The sequence below is a fragment of the Camarhynchus parvulus genome, chromosome Z (genome assembly GCF_901933205.1).
Source record: "Camarhynchus parvulus chromosome Z, STF_HiC, whole genome shotgun sequence".
Lineage (NCBI taxonomy): Eukaryota > Metazoa > Chordata > Aves > Passeriformes > Thraupidae > Camarhynchus > Camarhynchus parvulus.
In genome coordinates this window covers 60,628,728-60,645,201 of record NC_044601.1, presented here as the reverse complement: position 1 = coordinate 60,645,201, position 16,474 = coordinate 60,628,728, and the positions used below count along the sequence as shown (strand labels likewise).

Sequence of the window (16,474 nt, the reverse complement as noted above, 5' to 3'; positions counted from 1 at the left end):
AAACTAGCCTGGGTTGTCCAAAAAGAAAAAGGGGGATGTGTAGAAGAATTCTTGGCAGAACAAGGCCATGCTGTACCCTTACAAGAGTTGGACAACCCTGGCCTGAAGATTACAGAGTTACTTTGAAGACCATGTACTGTCCTCAGAACAAGATAGACCACTGTCCTGGAATAGATACAACAAGGAAGAATAAGCATTGTGCAAAAATGAAGCCGGATGCCAAATACAATATAAGAACTGCTAATTTAGCACACCTTAGCTAAAAACACTTAGAGCATGACAACCAATCAGTAAATAACATGTATGTGTGAATTGAGACACTTAACCAATGAACACCATGCAGTAGTGGCATAAAACAGTGTATAGAGAAGCATAAATATGCCAAAATTGCTTAATAAAGTAGAATGACATGTAGCCATATTGGTGTGATTGTCGTTACTCTCTGTGGGACCCCTTTCATTAGATAGTTACCAAACAATATTGAAAAAATTTCTGGAATGCCCTGGCCACAGCCCTTAATAGAACCATTTGGGCTGAGGCTGACTCATGGCTTTCCAACACTTTGAGCTGGTAGCTCTTTCCACCTTTTTTTTTTTTTCCCTCAGAAAGAACAGCAGCAGCAGCAGGAGCTTTTTTGAATGCTGCGCCGCTGGGCAGAGTGGAGTCCCTGGCCCTGGTCTTGGTGGGTGGACCAAGGACCCCAGACCTGGCCTACGGAGCGGTGGCCTGGGCCTGGGCCCCAGTGAGCAAGCCAAACAGCCAGACCTGGCCTGCGGGGCAGGGTCTTTGTTCTCACAGCCCACTCCCACTATGCCCAGTGCTTTGGCAACAGGAGGGACCAAATGCCTCCTCCCCCTCCCTCCCCCCAGAACCACCGGCGCACGCTGGCGGCTGGGAAGGAGAAGCTTTCCCAGGGATCTCCGTCCCAGGTCTGGGGGTCTTCTTTCCCCAGAACAAGCGAGCGATGTCCGCGTTCCGCTGTGCCCCCCTCCCCTATGATTCAAATGCCAGTGTTCCTGCTCTCTGCTCCTCGGCACCACCCCCATCCCCTCTGAGCTTGGGACCAGAGGTAGCCCCTCCAGAACCCACCTCCCCCACGCCACTGGCACTTGCGGGGGGAGTCAGGCATTCCGAACCCCAGCGAAAAGCCCCCGAACAAGTGAAAACGCTGTTTCCCAGAAAAGCAGCGAGTTTCCAAGTGTTCAGCCGGGAGGAGTCTGCAACCAGCAGTTTCTGTCCCTGAATGGATTCTTCTTCTGCTGGCTCTGGCAGAGGGCTGCCCCTTGCGCAAGGCAAGGTGCCCCTCCAAGGGGGCTCTCCTTCTCAGAACAGAGAAAAGAGCTACATACGCTGGAAAAATTTGAGACACTCCCTCACCCCGCTCTTACTTCTCCCTAAAATAGAGATCCAATGACTGCCAGGCTCTTGGGTCCAGGGAGGACCTCATATCTGTGAAAAAAACACAAATCTTTGCCCATCTGAAAAACTCATTGAAATGTTTCTTCACCATATGAATTCTGTCCTGCAGAGCCCAAAATCTCCACATTGAAGTAATGTCCTCCTCTGACAGAAAATTTGAACTTCTGTTTCTGGGAGCACCTCTTCCCAACCGTCACCCCACATTTTGTGAAGGACAGTGTTGTCAGGAGGGGAAGAGTATCCCTGGCTGGGGACTATGTATAAATCATGAATGGGGTGGGACCGCGAGGAATGCATCTTGAGCTGTTGTATTTTCCAGCATCAGTCTCATTACATGGTTATGAGAATGGGAAGATGCCATCAGCTCACATCCCAGGCAGCAGACCAAGAACTTAATGTTGCAACTTCAAAAGTTTTTTGACCAATCACAGAAAGCAAAAGCATATTGACAGTAGTTCTCTCCAACCACTATAAGCACACATACATTCGGTTAAAACACTGCATGCTTACTTTGAATACAATACCTGCTTGTAAGCCTTAAAACACAACGCACAGTGCTCCATTATTAAGTTTAGAACTTCCTAATATCTCGCTAGATATACTTCTATGCAGCTTGGGGAGTTATTCTAGCCAAGTGTTAATACACAGACCGCTGTTCTATTTGTCCTACTTTTCTCCTTCTTACATAACTTTTCTGCTGACCAATCTCATGGCTACTGCTTAGCTCTAATCGCTGTTCTGCTGTCTCTGAGGCCTGCTTTTTGCAGCTGTCCCAAAACCCTCTGATTTTAAGGTTTCCCACAGAAGAGCTAACAGTACTTTGCAACAGTGTCCAGTGTCAGCAGGCTGCTCAGAATTCACAGGACCCTAGAGGCTGTCCTGCGGCTCCACAAAGGGTCTCTGGATACCTCCCAAGAGGATTCAACAGATCCTTGTGTGTTCAGCCTCGGCTGTGAACTTCACCCAATTTCAGGGTCTTGGTTCTTCAGCTCCAGGCTGCAGACAACATCTGGGCTCACCACTTATTGTATTTGTGGCAACCCTTGTGGCAGGAAGGAATGATGAATCTGATTCCATGTTCTTAGAAGGCTAATTTATTACTTTATGATACTATATTGTATTAAAGAATACTACACTAAACTGTACTAAAGAATGCAGAAAGAATCCTTACAGAATGCTAAAGAGATAATACTGAAACTCGTGACTCTTTCCACAGTCTCGACACACCTTGGGACCAATTAACAAATTAGTCAAAACCACTCACACCGGAAACCCAATGTAATGATCACCTGTTGGTGAATAATCCCCAACCACTTTCCAAAGGAACAAAATACAGGAGTAGCCAATTAGATAATTATTGGGTTCCTTTTCTCTGAGGTTTCTCAGCTTCCCAGAAAAAAAATCCTGGGTAAAGGGATTTTTCAGAAAATATGAATGTGGCACTGGAGGGGTACTGTGGCACCACAATACTGGAGCATCTCACATGGGCTGTCCACCTGCATTTATCTGGGAACAAAGGCATTCTGGGAATATCAGCTGTCACCAGCCCCTCTGATAGCTGATAAATTCGGGGACACCCAGATGGCACAATCCCCTGGCCAGAGGCTCCACCCACAGCCCATCTGGCAGCAATAAAAAGGAGAGGGAGCAGGAGCATCAGCAGAGACTTGCAAGGAGAACATCCCCAGTTCCATCAGCTGTCTGCCTGCTGCAGAGATGGTGCAAGCATCTCCCTTGCTCCTCGCGCTCTTCCTGGCCCTGGGGGCTCACGGCCTTGCTGTGAAAAAGGTACTGTGAGGGTGGGATGCACAGGGTGGGCTGGGCAGGGGGCTGTGGCTGCAGGCTCCGCTGTGCCACAGGTGCTGAGTTCTTTCCTCTCCAGTGTAACCTGACTGGGCAATGGTGGAATGACCTGGGCTCCAACATGACCATTGATGAAGTAAAGAAAAATGGTGACTTCACTGGCAAGTACTTAACAGCTGTGTCAGGTTCCACATCAAATATCACAGCATCACCTATGGTGGGGTCCCAGCAGCTTGCAAATCTGAGCCAGCCCACCTTTGGTTTCACTGTCCACTGGAGCTTTACAGGTATTTAGTCTTTTCTTAGCATCCTTGTTGTGTCCCCAGACCTCCCTTCTGCCCTCCCTGCAGTGCCCTTGCTGATTCCCTGCCTTCCCCTGCACTATCCCCACTGCTCTCCCTCCCTGGAGCTCCCCCATCCCTGTCCCTGGAGCCCCTTGGTTGCTGTCAGCTCCCAGTGCCAGGCTGCAGGAGAGGCAGCAGGGGCTGGAGCCTGCACTGCCTGCCCATGTCCGTGTGGCACCCCAGCGCTCTGAGCCCTGCTGCTGCTTTCCCCATGCCCGCTGTCCCCAGAGGCCGCGGACAGCAGGGGTCTGCTTGGCTCTGCTGTCCCCTGCGCTGGGGCAGCCACTGACCTGCCACCTCGGCCACGCTCCCCTCCACCTCCTGTCTCGTCCCCACAGACTCCATCACTGTTTTCACGGGCCAGTGCTTCGTGGATGAGTATGGAAAGGAGGTTTTGAAGACCATGTGGCTGCTGAGGTCACGTGTGGAGAACATCAAAAATGACTGGAAAGCCACCAGGTGAGCCCCCTGTCCCTGCCCTGCACAGGTCCCCTGTGCACCCCTGAGGGGTTTGGGCTGTCACAAATGAGTGCTTTAGGTCACTTAGCAGTCACTCTCACAGGTGTTGGTAAAAGGAGGTTCAGTGTCTGTTTGCAAAAACAGGACTTAGCAAAGCTCCATGGCAAGGTTCACTCGATTGCTTTGTGCAGGGGTAAAACATAGGAAGGAAAAAATGGGTTAGAATCAATCAAGAATGATTGACATGGAAGCTGGAGATGGAAAAGGAGATGAGAGACCCTTCAAATGAATCACAAAGTTCAGGGAGGTGCCCACTGCTTTCTAAACGACTGATGGATCCATGCTGGGGCTGATTCTGCTCTCAGTCTCAGACCTGCTCAATGGTTTCTGTCTAAAGGATGTGGCAGCACTTAACCACTGACTAATGTAACATTAATAAGGTGATTTGGGAGGGTTTACCACAATTACAGCAGAGATTTAATTCTAGATCCGGGCTGGCAGCAGTCCTAGGGCACTTGCTGTGGCTGTTCACATGCCTTCAGCCATGCACTCAGCAGGAGTTGGTGGCACAGCCCCTGCAGTGGTCCAGGAGAGCTGAGGGGCCTCACTTAGGAATGCTGGGGTAAAGTCATGGGATGATTGACCTCAGTCAGTCTTCATCCTGGATGTAGTGTGAGACGGTAATTACAGGAATTTTTCACCGTTCCAATAATGATGACATTGTTCCACTGGGCTGTGATTCAGGCAAGCAATTCCCCAAGGCTTTTGGAGTATTGGTTTTCTTGATAAGGCAACAGAAGGACTTGGTGTGCAAAGTGTCTGTGACAAGCTCAAGGGAAGCTTCACCTCCCGAGAGGCATTTCCAAAGCCAGAGGCCTAAGAAGGAATCCTGAATGGCTCCAGGGTGGGGATGAAGGGTGGTGCTCCCAGCCTGTGGTGCTCAGCATTTGGCAGAGCTGCTGCCAGTGGGAAAGTGAGGGAGGGCAGGGTGTTTGTGCACAGCTTCCCTGGGTGTCCTGACAAGGTGCAAATGTTCTGGGAGGACACAGAGCTGGGTGGGCATTGGGCCACTCCCACGTCCCACCTTTACATTTCCTCTGTCTGTGTCTCCTCAGGGTTGGCTACAACACATTCGGGCGCAACAAGACCTCATGGATTGAGGACTGGTAGCATTGGAGCTCCCAGAGAAGAGGCAGTGCCTGGTTGTAGGCCTTCCTCCTGCTTCAGCACCTGCTTCAGCACCTGCTTCAGCACCTCCTTAAGCACCTGCTTCAGCTCCTGCTTCAGCACATTCAGCAACTTTATTCTCCCAATAAAGCTTTTTTGCAAACACACACTGTCTCCTCTTTCACAGAGCAGTGTCCCCTGTTCCCTTTCCTCAGTAGTGGCCGCTCTTGCCACTGTCCCTGCAGGCCATTGTGTGACCCTCCCTGGCTTGGGCTCCTCTTTGTCAGCCGACCCATCACACGGAGCTCCTTGGGACCCCAGCTGCTGCGGGCCAGCAGGACCCCGCTCAGCCTGTGGCACATCTCCCACTGGGGGTCTGCAAACAGCTCCATGTCTGCTCTGCAAGGGGCAAGGACAGAGCTGGGAAAACCAGGGCCTCCCCCAGGGCAGGCAGAGCCAGCTGGGTGCCCCCAGCATGGCAAGAAGGCACCCCCAGTGCTGGCACAGAGCTGCTGGGGCAGCAATATTCCAGGGCTGCAAGCCCTGGGCACAGCAGAGTGGCTGGAGGGGGATGCTGGCTCCAAGGCACACATCTCTGCAGCAGCAGCAGCTGTCCCCAAGGCTCTGTCTCTCCCCCGGGTGAAGCCCTGAGCGGGCAGCAAGGCAGGGCTCTGGGGACACTCACCAATGTCATACTGCAGGCTGATCTGCAGCTTGGGCCACAGCATGATGAGAGCGAAGGAGGCGAGAAATGGACATCGTAGGTGTTGTACATGCGCGGTACTCCTGGCCTGGCAGGACAGGGCAGGTGGTGAGGGAAAGGAGACTGCCACGGGCAGGGGACAAGGGGCAAAGCTCCTCCCTCCACAGGGTCCTGGACAGGGGCATCTTTCCCAGCACAGGCAGGGGCTCCCGTTCCGAGAGGGTTCCATTCTCTACACAGAGCACCAGGCATGTGGGGAACACTCCATGCCCTATCCTTCAGGGCTGCAAGGGCTTTTCCTGGGAATAGCACTGCCCCCTACCCACTGGAGAGTGAAAAACACCCCCATGGCAGGTTCAAAACACACGGCTACAGTAATGGGAGGGCTCGAGGCTGGAGAATGCCTCACATCCTTGTGAGTTACCTTCCAAATAAGCAAACCTTCCGTACTCCCGCAGGACAGGGAGCAGGTGGGACAGCCCCGCCCCCGCCGGCCCCTGCAGCTCCTCGGCACGGCAATCAGGGGGCACCTCCATCCAGATGGTCCCTCCATCCGTCAGGAAGTAGAGCTCATTGAACAGGGCTGACTTGTACCAGGAAGGCAGCTGGCTGTGGGAAAGAGGGAAGCTCAGCCTCGGAGGCCGAGGTGGTGATGCTCCTGTGGCAGCCAAGCCCAGGAGGTCACGGGGAAGGTGCTCCCATCTGCCCTACCTGTTCTCCAGGATGGGATTCTGCCACGCTTCGATCTTCCTCTCCCACTCCTCATAGTGTGTCAGGGCACCACTAATTGCCAAGAATAGCCCCAAAGTGCTATGAACAGCTTTTGGAGAACCACAGCAAGAACAAGTGTTGCGTTGTGGTATTATTCCAATAGACAAGCAATAGGAAGTTTTGGATACAGCCTAAAATTGGGAACAAACCACAGCATCCTGGGGAGATTTTGAAGAGCCAAGGAGGCTGGAGGAAAGAGCTCCACCCTGGCTTGGGTGCCCAGAAGCAGCAGGGCCACCCATTTGCCCTGCTCCCCCTGCACCCGTCCCACGGAGGAGGGAGGCACTCACCAGGGGGTGAATCCAGCCTGCCATCCTGCAGGAGGTCCTGCCACACCTCTCTACCCAATCCCGTGGGATTGAATGCCGTCACATGGGTGACTCCCGTGCCAGCCTGAACGAGGGAAGAGCATCATCAGGGGCTGCTCCTCTGGAGGAGAGGATTCATGCTCTCCCCTCCCCAATACCACCAGCAGGACATGACACTCACTTCTCATGGGCCGCCCAGCAACTCTCAACTCGTTCCTCAGCCGCTCTCCTGACACCATCCCCAAAGAGGGTGCCCTCAGGGAAGTCATGTCCCCACTCCTGGCGTCAGGCAAGCCCTGAGGAACGCTGCCAACCCCAAGCCCCTGCACCGCCATCCTCTGCCAGCTGCCTGCAGGCAGCTGCCCCACATGCAGCAGGGCTGCACAACCTCCCCAGCAGGAGCCCCAGCAGCAGGGCCAGCCCTTTACCTTCTCCCGGGCAGAGATGGCCAGGGTGAAGGGGTTCGGCGGGCAGTGGTGCAGCAGGACCCCAGCAACCCGCTGGCCATCCTTGTGGAAGGTGAAGGGCTCGTTCCAGTGCCCGCCCGCTCCCGGCCTCCTTCGGCTCCCCGGGCCGTTCTGCAGGCTGAAAATGATGGACACCTCCACGTCCTCGTCCCTCCCGTTCTCCACCTCCCAGACGAACACTCCCACTGGCAAGCTGGAGTCCTGGCAGAGACGCACAGTGCTGCCTCCAGGGCTGCTGCTCCACAGGCAGCTGCCCCGGCATCGTTTCCCCTGCTGGGGACAGCACGCAGGATGCAGCGGCAGCAAGAGCACCGGCAATAATAACTTGGACTTGGAGTCTCTTGCCAAGCTGAGGAGCAGCAGCAGGAACAGAGGAGTTTGGGAGGCAGGCAAGACAAAATCGCAAAGGGAAGCAGCCCTGGGCTGGCAAGCAGCACGCCGGGCAGCAGAGGGACAGAAAGAGGCCTTTAGGGCTCAGCCGGGCTCTCCTCACTCACTTGCTGGGCAGGCTGATCCAGGCTCACGTGCTGCTGCAATGCCGGGGTAAGAGGAAGGTCAGACGTGTCCCAGCACAGCTGCCACCCTCGCCTGGGGCTGGCAGCCGGCACTGGCAGCGCTGAGCCATCCCTTGCTGCAGCGCCGAGCTCCCGCACGGCTGCGGGGCTGCCCCCGCCCGCAGCGCTGCTGAGAGTGGCCGTGGGGAAACGCTGGGAATGGGAGCAAGGAGCTCTGCCCTCGGCAGCGGGGAAACGCTGGGAATGGCGAGCAAGGAGCTCTGCCCCCGGCAGCGGGGAAACGCTGGGAATGGCGAGCAAGGAGCTCTGCCCTCGGCAGCGGGGAAACGCTGGGAATGGCGAGCAAGGAGCTCTGCCCTCGGGCGTGGGGAAACGCCGGGAATGGCGAGCAAGGAGCTCTGCCCTCGGCAGCGGGGAAACGCTGGGAATGGCGAGCAAGGAGCTCTGCCCTCGGGAGCAGGGAAATGCTGGGATAGCAGCAACTAACAAGCAGCTCTGCCCTCAGGAGCCGGGAAACGCTGGAAAAGGCGCTACCGAGCGGCTCTGCCCTCGGGGATGCCGTCACCGCCTTACCTTATAGTCGTGGGGGATGACGGGCGAGACCTGCCGGCAGGTGAGCACCACCTGCTGCCCCGGCAGCTCGTAGACCAGCCAGGCACGGGGGTACAGGGCATGGTAAAAGGCGTAGTGGCCGCAGTAGCCCCAGTTCCAGCCCTGCAGGCTGCTGGGTCTCTCCACAGACAAGACCTGCTGGTAAATGGTCTGCCCCTTGCACCGCAGGCACACTGTGAACTGTGGAGTAGAGGAGCAATGCAGGGGTGAGAGGAGCCCTGTGGCAGATGTCCCAACTGCCCAGGCTGCTGCAGTGACTGTCACTCCCCTCACAGACCTTGCTGCACGCTGTGCTTTGCAATGATTCCATAGTGGCAAATTTCAGGGTTCAGCTGCCTGTAGCAGAACACACTCTACCAACCCTTTACCTTTTAGAACAGAATAAAAACTGATTGCAATTTTACATGTGTTTTTTGTGTCTTAAAAAGTCCTATTTAAATAGGTAAGGCAACTAAGACTTGTTCAGTAACTTCAAGGCTGTTGCTCTTCAGTTGTAAGAGAAGAATTGGCTGCAGCCTTCTCGTGTCTGCTGGGATGCTCAGAGCAGCCACTGCTGCTGCAACACCTTAAAGAGAGTGGGGCCGTGCAAAACCTTTGGGTTATTTATACCCCGTGGGCTGTTGTCACAGCAAAGCTTTCTGGTGAACATGGGCAGCAGGCAAAGGCCTCAGCTGAGTGAAGGGAGGAGCGGCTTTGTCTTTGGGAGGGTGACAAACCACTTCACTGTGTGTTGGGAAATGAGAGGGGAGCTTCAGGTGACTTTGGCTGCTCATTCCCTGCTGTGTTTAACCCAGCGTTCCCGACTGCAAGGCAAGATGTATTCTATTGCTGTCTGTATGGCAGTTGTCTTTTGTCAAGTGGGCAGTTTGCCTTATCTCTCTGAGTGATCACAACCACTCCTCCCTGGGAAGAGACATCTGCTGATAACAGACTATCGAATGTCAGTGCATGAGTGATAAGAACTGGAGCATCTCATTGTGAGAAGCTCCGCCCAGAGGGAGGAGCCAAGCATTCCTACCCGGATGTAATCTGGAGATTCTGGAATAACAGCACGGCTTCTCCACTGGATTACCCAGAGGAACAGCAGCTGCCTCTTCTTCCACTGGATCTTCAGAGGAAGAATACACCCTTTTCTACAGGATCTCTGCTCCAGCAGAACCACACCTGACACTCCAGGAGGACTGCAGCCACATTTCCAATTGGACTGCTACCAACACCCTGACCCACAGGGTGTCAGGTGGTGTTCTGACTCTGTCAGTGTTGTTTTAGCTTACTGCATTGTTATTTTATCATTTTGGGGTTTTTCCCTATTAAAGAACTGTTATCTCCTGCTCCCATAATTTTTGTTGCCTGAGGGCCCCTTAATTTAAAATTTATAGCAATTTGGAGGGGTGGGGGGGGTTCATTTTCTCCATTTCAGGGGAGGGTCCTGCCTTCCTTAGCAGGAAGCTGTCTTCCCAAAGCAAGACACCCAGTGTGGGGCTGGGGCTGTGCCTGAAGCTCCAGGCAGGGTCTGGCCCAGCCCTCCTGAACTAAATCCCTCCTGCAGCTCCTTTTGGGGAGGAAACAGTCGATGTGGTGCAGTCCAGAATGTGGCCAGCCTTTCCCCAGCCTCAGCCCCTTGCTGCTGAAGGTGGCACTTGTCCCTGCTCTCTGGTGAGCTCTGAGCTGACTGCAGGTGGGACTGGTGAATTCCTCTGTTACTATGACATTTCATGGATTTTTTCATGTATTTTGCTCCATTGCCTGGCTGGCATCACTCCTGTCTGTGAGCTCATTGACGTGGCCTTGGTGGGTGCACAAGTCAGCAATGAACAAGTCAGCAATGAGACATAAGAACCACCTGTGCTCCAGTCCTGAAGAGAGTGTGCCCAAAAGCTTCTGCCAGAGAAGGGCACTCCAGCCCTTCACTGGTTCCCACCGCACCCCCGGGGTTATCTCCAGAGCCACAGTGGGGAGAAATGTCTGCAGGGATGCTCGGCTTGAGCATAGAGAGGAGGGATTTGCTGCTTTTGCTTTGGACTGCCCAGCCTTCCCTGGCAAGGTCCTGCCTGGTGTCATCCCAGCCTCTGCTTGCCCTGGCTCTGGTGTCACCAGACTGACAGTAAATGTCTGGCACGTCCCTGGGCTGTGCTGATGAGCCCCATGGCTCTTGTCTCTCTTGCCATTTGATGCTGTGGTTACTCCATGACTTCTGCAATGACATTACCTGTCTTTATTGACGATAACAAAATTGTTGCAAATGCTGTATTTATTTTCTGCTGTGTGCAGGGGATTTTTATCTCATCGTAGTCCTCACTGTGCCACTGCTCTGCTGCTTTTTGCTGAGCTGACCGGTTGTTTCCATGCTGAGGAGCTGGATGGTTGGTTTTGGTTTTGCTGGTTTGCAGCTTTCTTTTTGTTTACCTCGTGTTTCTTTGTTCTCTTTTTCTCTTTTGACAATAGCCTGCTCAGCCTGTTCTGGTAAAGATTTTTAATTCTTACACCAGTTTTTTGATATTTTTTTTCCTTATAGTCAGAGAGAAGTTTTTACCATTTCCTGATAATCTCCTGAAAGAAGTGCTTAACCAGCAAGCACAGCTGACCTTTCAGAAGTTTTTCACCTTCTCTTGAGAGAAAAGTTTCAGGTGTCTGCAACCAGACACAGAAAACCACCAGGGGTCATGTGTACCTCAGTCTGACCTCTTCATCCCCAGTCTGCCTCTCCTCTCTCTCCAAGCTGCCCACTCTCAGTCACAACCCTTTGCATCATGATCCAATTGCAAAACTAAAAGGATTAGAGTACTTTTAGAACTCACTCAGACTAAGCTGTTTTTTCCTTGACCTGGAGCTGAATTTTTCTTGTAATTCCTTTCCCCAAAATTCCCAGTGGTTACACAAAAAACTGAACATTATCCACAACATCGACTTTGCAGCTGCAAAATAAATCCTGATGCTGCCAGATCGGCTTGGCCATCACTTTTGCCTCTGGCAGAAAAACACCTTCAGCCCTACTAGTCCTTTGTCCACCTTTAGCCAGGGTCCCACCTTCTGAAGGCATTGTGATGCTCCCTGTAGCTGGTGCAGAGGCTGAGAGGACAGAACAGTGAAGGAGAAAATGTGGTCCTCAATTAGTCCTCACCCTTAAAAAAAGCATCGGTAACCAAAAACTTGTTGAGGGTGATCTGGTTGGCGAGGTCCCCATAGCAAAATTTCCAAAGCTGGGAGGGCTTTAACCAGGGGCTGTGGGAGTGAAGGTGTTTTTGGAGATGCGCTAGCTGGACGAGCTGTCAGCCTCCCCAGGAGGAAGGTGGAATGTAGTTCAACATCCTTCTACCGAGCAGAATTTTTCAAAAGCCTTTTGGGGAAAGTTTTTTTCCACTTCCTCTTGTAATTTTCCTGAGGTCCTATTTAGGGACAACTGACCTAGCAAGCAGTGTTGCCCTTTTCCTCAGGGAATATTTATTCCTGCTCTGGACAGAGCCTGTGGGGTCCAGATGAGCACCAAGCCCAAAGCCCCCATCTCTGTGCACTCGGGGCTCTGACAGCGTGCAGGCTCCCCAGCCATCCCAAACTGCAGCTGGTACCCTGCCCAGAGGCACAGGAGACCTCTCTCCTGCAGGCATTGGGCTGGTGAAGGTGGGCAGCTGTCCTGCAGGGAAAGAAAAGGGTGTGGGTGAATGTGTGTGTGAGGATATTGGAGTGGTGCACTCAGGCACACGGATGCTGTAGTTGTCCTGGGGTGACACTGCACATTCTGACTGGCTCTGCCCCAGCAGGGCCTGTGGCAGATACAATCCCCAGGGGAGACCCGGCTCCCTGGACAGTGACAATCTGAGCCCAAGAAGCAGGTCCTGGTCTGGTACCATGGCCCCCTCCCTGCTGGCGCCGGGGGCAGGCAGTGGAGCACATGAAAGGGGATAAATCACTTCAGTTTTTAATAAATCTGTCCAGCTGTCTACTCTTGTTCTTCTTCGGTGTCTTCTTTAGCACAGGACCAAACTGGAAGAGGGAGCTCTTGCAATTGCCTTTATCTTCCTGGACTAGGGCTAGGGAGGCAGGGAAGGGACAAGTCCCAGTGGTGTCTGGCTCTTGCGGAGCATTGCTGAAGGGAGCAGGATGTGCCTCTTTACCCACTTCTCCACATGACATGGCACAAAAGACCTGACCCTTGCTTTGTTTTCTGCTGCCTGCAAGGCAAGGTAAGGCCAGGAGCCAGAAAATACCTCTGTGGGGAGCAGCTGAACCAGTTAACCAAACCCTGTGCCCTTCTGCCCAGGGCTGGGCACCTTGCTTCCTTTTCGTCCTTTCTGTGCCAGCTCAGCCTTTGAAGGTTGCACCAGCCTGCTTAGGGAGGCATGGGGATTAGTGAGGTCTGCTGCCCTTCCTGTTGTGTTCCCAGACAATGCTGGGAACGGTGACTTTTGATGGATGACTTGGTCACTGCTGAGTCACAGCCGCTGCTCCAGCCTCCCTAAGCAGTGGGAGATGGGTCCTGCATGTGCAGAGACAGCATGGCCACTTTTTGTGGCACCAGGGAGCAGTGGCATGAGCACCAGCTGGGACAGCACCTCTCCCTCCCCAGGCAGAGCAGGACAGAGCTCAGAGTGCTGGGCACTCCCCTATACCAGGGGTAAGTTGCCAACAGCACCGACAGAGACAGCACAGCCAGAGCTGGAAATTCCCATGGTCATAGATGCTGCATCATGGGATGGCACTGGAATGGGGTGGAATGGCGTGGATGGCACTGGATGGCATTGCAGGGCACAACAAGAGCAGACAGCGTGGCACAGCGCAGCCAGGGCCTGCAGCTCCTCACCCTGCACCCAGGACGGCCCAGCACGGCTCAGCTCAGCACGGCCAGGTTCTGCCCCAGGGCTGCCCTCGCCTCCCTGGATGCAGCATCACAGGGCCAGGGTGAGCAGCAGCAGCAGCCTGGGGTCCCCATGGCAGTAGTGGCTGTGCCTGATGCCTGGGCTGTGCCGGTGCTGCTGCCCCACACCCACTCGGCCCCTTTTTTGTAGCAGAGGGGCTGAGCCTCCTGCCAAGGGACACCCGTGGGGTAGGACAGCCCTGTCCTCTGTGGGGATGCACCTGTGCAAGGCAGGGACGGGGAGCTCACCTGATCTCGGATAGAGCTGGACAGAAAAAGAGCATGAAGGACATCACAGGGAGGGCAGTGGATCTCTGTGAACACCACAGGTAGGGCAGGGCATCTCTGGGGGGCACCACAGTGAAGGGCAGGGGGGCCCTGAGGACACCACAGGGAGGGCTATCAGCTCTTTCTGTCCACATTAGAGCTTAGTGTTCCCTAAGTCCATAGCAGCCTTTAGGGCTGGGATGGGAAGCAGCCTATCCCACTTGCTGTGAGCATTCTTCCCCCACTTTTCTGCCTTGGGAGCTGCTGCAGGCTGGGGATCGCCACGGTGGCCCAGGGCTGTCACTGGGTGACAAATGGCCTTTTCTTCACTCCCCAGGGGAGTGTTCCTGCAACCACATAGGCAGACAAGGAACAATACCCCGGAAGGACAGGTTGTCCTGGATGCAGCACCCCCGGAGCAGCCGGTGCCATCCTCACATGGGAAAGCCCACAGACAATGGAAAGGGATGGAGATGCCTTAGGGTCACCATGGCAAGGCTGGTGGGACAGGGTGCCAGCACATCAGTGAGGCACACCTAGGGTTCCCGCCTCCATTTGTATCCTGTTGGCAGCTTCCAGCAATAGCAGTGATGTCTTGATTCAGCTGGCAAGGAACAAGAGCAGGCATTGAAGACAGCACAGCTTCTGGCTGGACTGGTATTGCTTTGATGCATCAATCCTGCTCCTTAACACCAGGCAACATGCCTTCCAAATATTGGGGTTCAGTCTGTATAAAGGGATATTTCTGATTTCTCTTTCACTCTGGGCTGTATCACCTCCATAAATCTTGTGTCTGATAGGCTCAGCTTTTGTCAGCTTCTGCATGGATGGAGCTGAGGGCTGAGAGGACAGTCCCTGGTCACAGACATTTTGCCTGCTCCACTGTTTTTCAAGGCTGACTCAACCCCAGTTTGAGCAGCAAGTTAATTGTTCATTAACTGGTTTTTATTATTATCCACCAGCGCTTATTTTTCACAACACCCTGAATGTACATGGGTTTTAAACACCACAGGCCTGATGACTTTTAACTTCTTCAGTGCTTTCTGCTTTGGATTTCTTCCCTGCCTGCTGGTTGCCCCCACTTTCTGCTGTGCCAGGGCTCAGGCATGGCATTGCAGAATTTAATCCTGCCGATGGTTGCCAGCTCCAAGCCACTTTACTCTCTGATCTTTGGAGGGTGCAAACCCCCTGGAGACACCTCAGCACTCAGCTGAGATCACTCAAGAAATCTGCCTGCTTGAGCACTGAGCTGGCCCCTGACCCTGCGAGATGAGCCACTGCGGTTGTTAAGTATGGGGAAAATAAAGATTATGCGAACAAATAAACAATACTGTCTGTGTGATGCTAAAATAAACCTACACCTGTGAAGGAGCTGTGGGCTGCCATCAGCAGCATGGAGACTTTGTGCTGTGCATCCACAGGGTTCCTGCAGGACCCCCTCTGAACCATGGTGATGGACAGGGGGTGATTGGTGGAGAAGGGATGATGTCTGCCCCTCCTGGCCCCCACAGCCTTCCCAGATTGACCTTACTCGTTATCCCAAACACTGGCAATGCTCTGGGCAGTGCCTGCTTGCCAAAAAACTGCCAGAACAAATGGCAGCTATGTGGGAAAACACACCTTGTTATGCAATTTATTTCTGTGACAGAAAACACTGGGGCAGGAATGGGCAGCAGCCAGCCAGCTCTCTCACCAGGGATTTCTTCCAGGCAGGGAGCAAGAGGGCTGTAGCGCCCCTGCAGGGAGGAGAGGGGGCTATGGAGATGCCAGCAGCACAAATATGATGCTCTCCAGCCTGGATAGCAATGAGTTTTGCTGTCAGAGGGAAACCAGGGCTAAAACGTGAAATTTAAGAGTAAGCAAAGACTGAGAAAAATAAAAACAAATGCTTATTTTCTAGACGTTGCAAAGAGCTACCTTGTCTCCAGTTTACAAAAAGTATTATTTTCTGGTGAATAGGCTTAATCAGCTTTTGCTATGATGACTTGGGGAATGAAAACATGTATTTTAGGAGACTGCCTTGAAAACCATTTAGAAATGGGTGAGAAACTCTGGGCTGAATCCATTCACTTCAGCCTCCTTGGCCAGCAACAAGTATAACATAAGGGGAATGACGAAAATTTGTTCTTACAGTTGTCTAAGAATCCTTGTGTAAAATCCTTATAAATAACTTTCATCACTATTAAGATCTAATGTCCCAGATATTCAGTGAATGTTGGCTTCTCATCAAGTAAATAATTCCCTTCCAACACAAACCAGTTTGTGAAAACAACAGCTTAACGTGGACATCAGACCTTTGTAGACCCATCAGTCTGGGGGTGGGGGTGATGGGAAATCTGAGTCCCAAAAGAATCTGGGTGGTGGGTGAGTTCACATGGGCATGCCTGGTGAGGGAGAGCAGGGTGAGCTGTGCACTGCAGCCAGCCCTGAGGTCACCAGGCTGAAGGAGCCTCAAACCCTGGGTACAGAGCTGATGTGGCAAATGAGTGACGCAATGGACAACAGCTCCAGAGAGGGGTTTTCCCCACTGACCATTTCCCAGCAACCACTGATCAGCAGGAGCCAGGGCCTCCCTGCAAGGTGCCAGGGGAGCAGGAATGAACATTTTCAGAACTTCAGTGCTCATTTCTGGGAATGTTTACTGCAACTACCTTGTCTTATGGCTGGGAACCACAGATTGGGAAACACCCAGATTGCACAATGCCTTGGCCAGAGGTGCCACCCCCAGAGCTGGAAGCAATAAAAAGGAGAGGGAGCAGGAGCATCAGCAGAGACCTGCAAGGAGAA

General features: G+C 53.3%; 1 protein-coding gene across 1 annotated transcript; it reads left to right on the top strand.

The window, feature by feature from the left end:
* Positions 1–3,120: 3,120 nt before the first annotated feature.
* On the top strand, positions 3,121–5,195 carry LOC115915787 (avidin-related protein 4/5-like). Its single transcript, XM_030969464.1, has 4 exons — positions 3,121–3,207; positions 3,302–3,509; positions 3,905–4,025; positions 5,141–5,195. The coding sequence occupies exons 1-4, from the start codon at positions 3,136–3,138 to the stop codon at positions 5,193–5,195; spliced, it is 456 nt and encodes a 151-aa protein (XP_030825324.1). The 5' UTR covers positions 3,121–3,135.
* Positions 5,196–16,474: the final 11,279 nt, after the last annotated feature.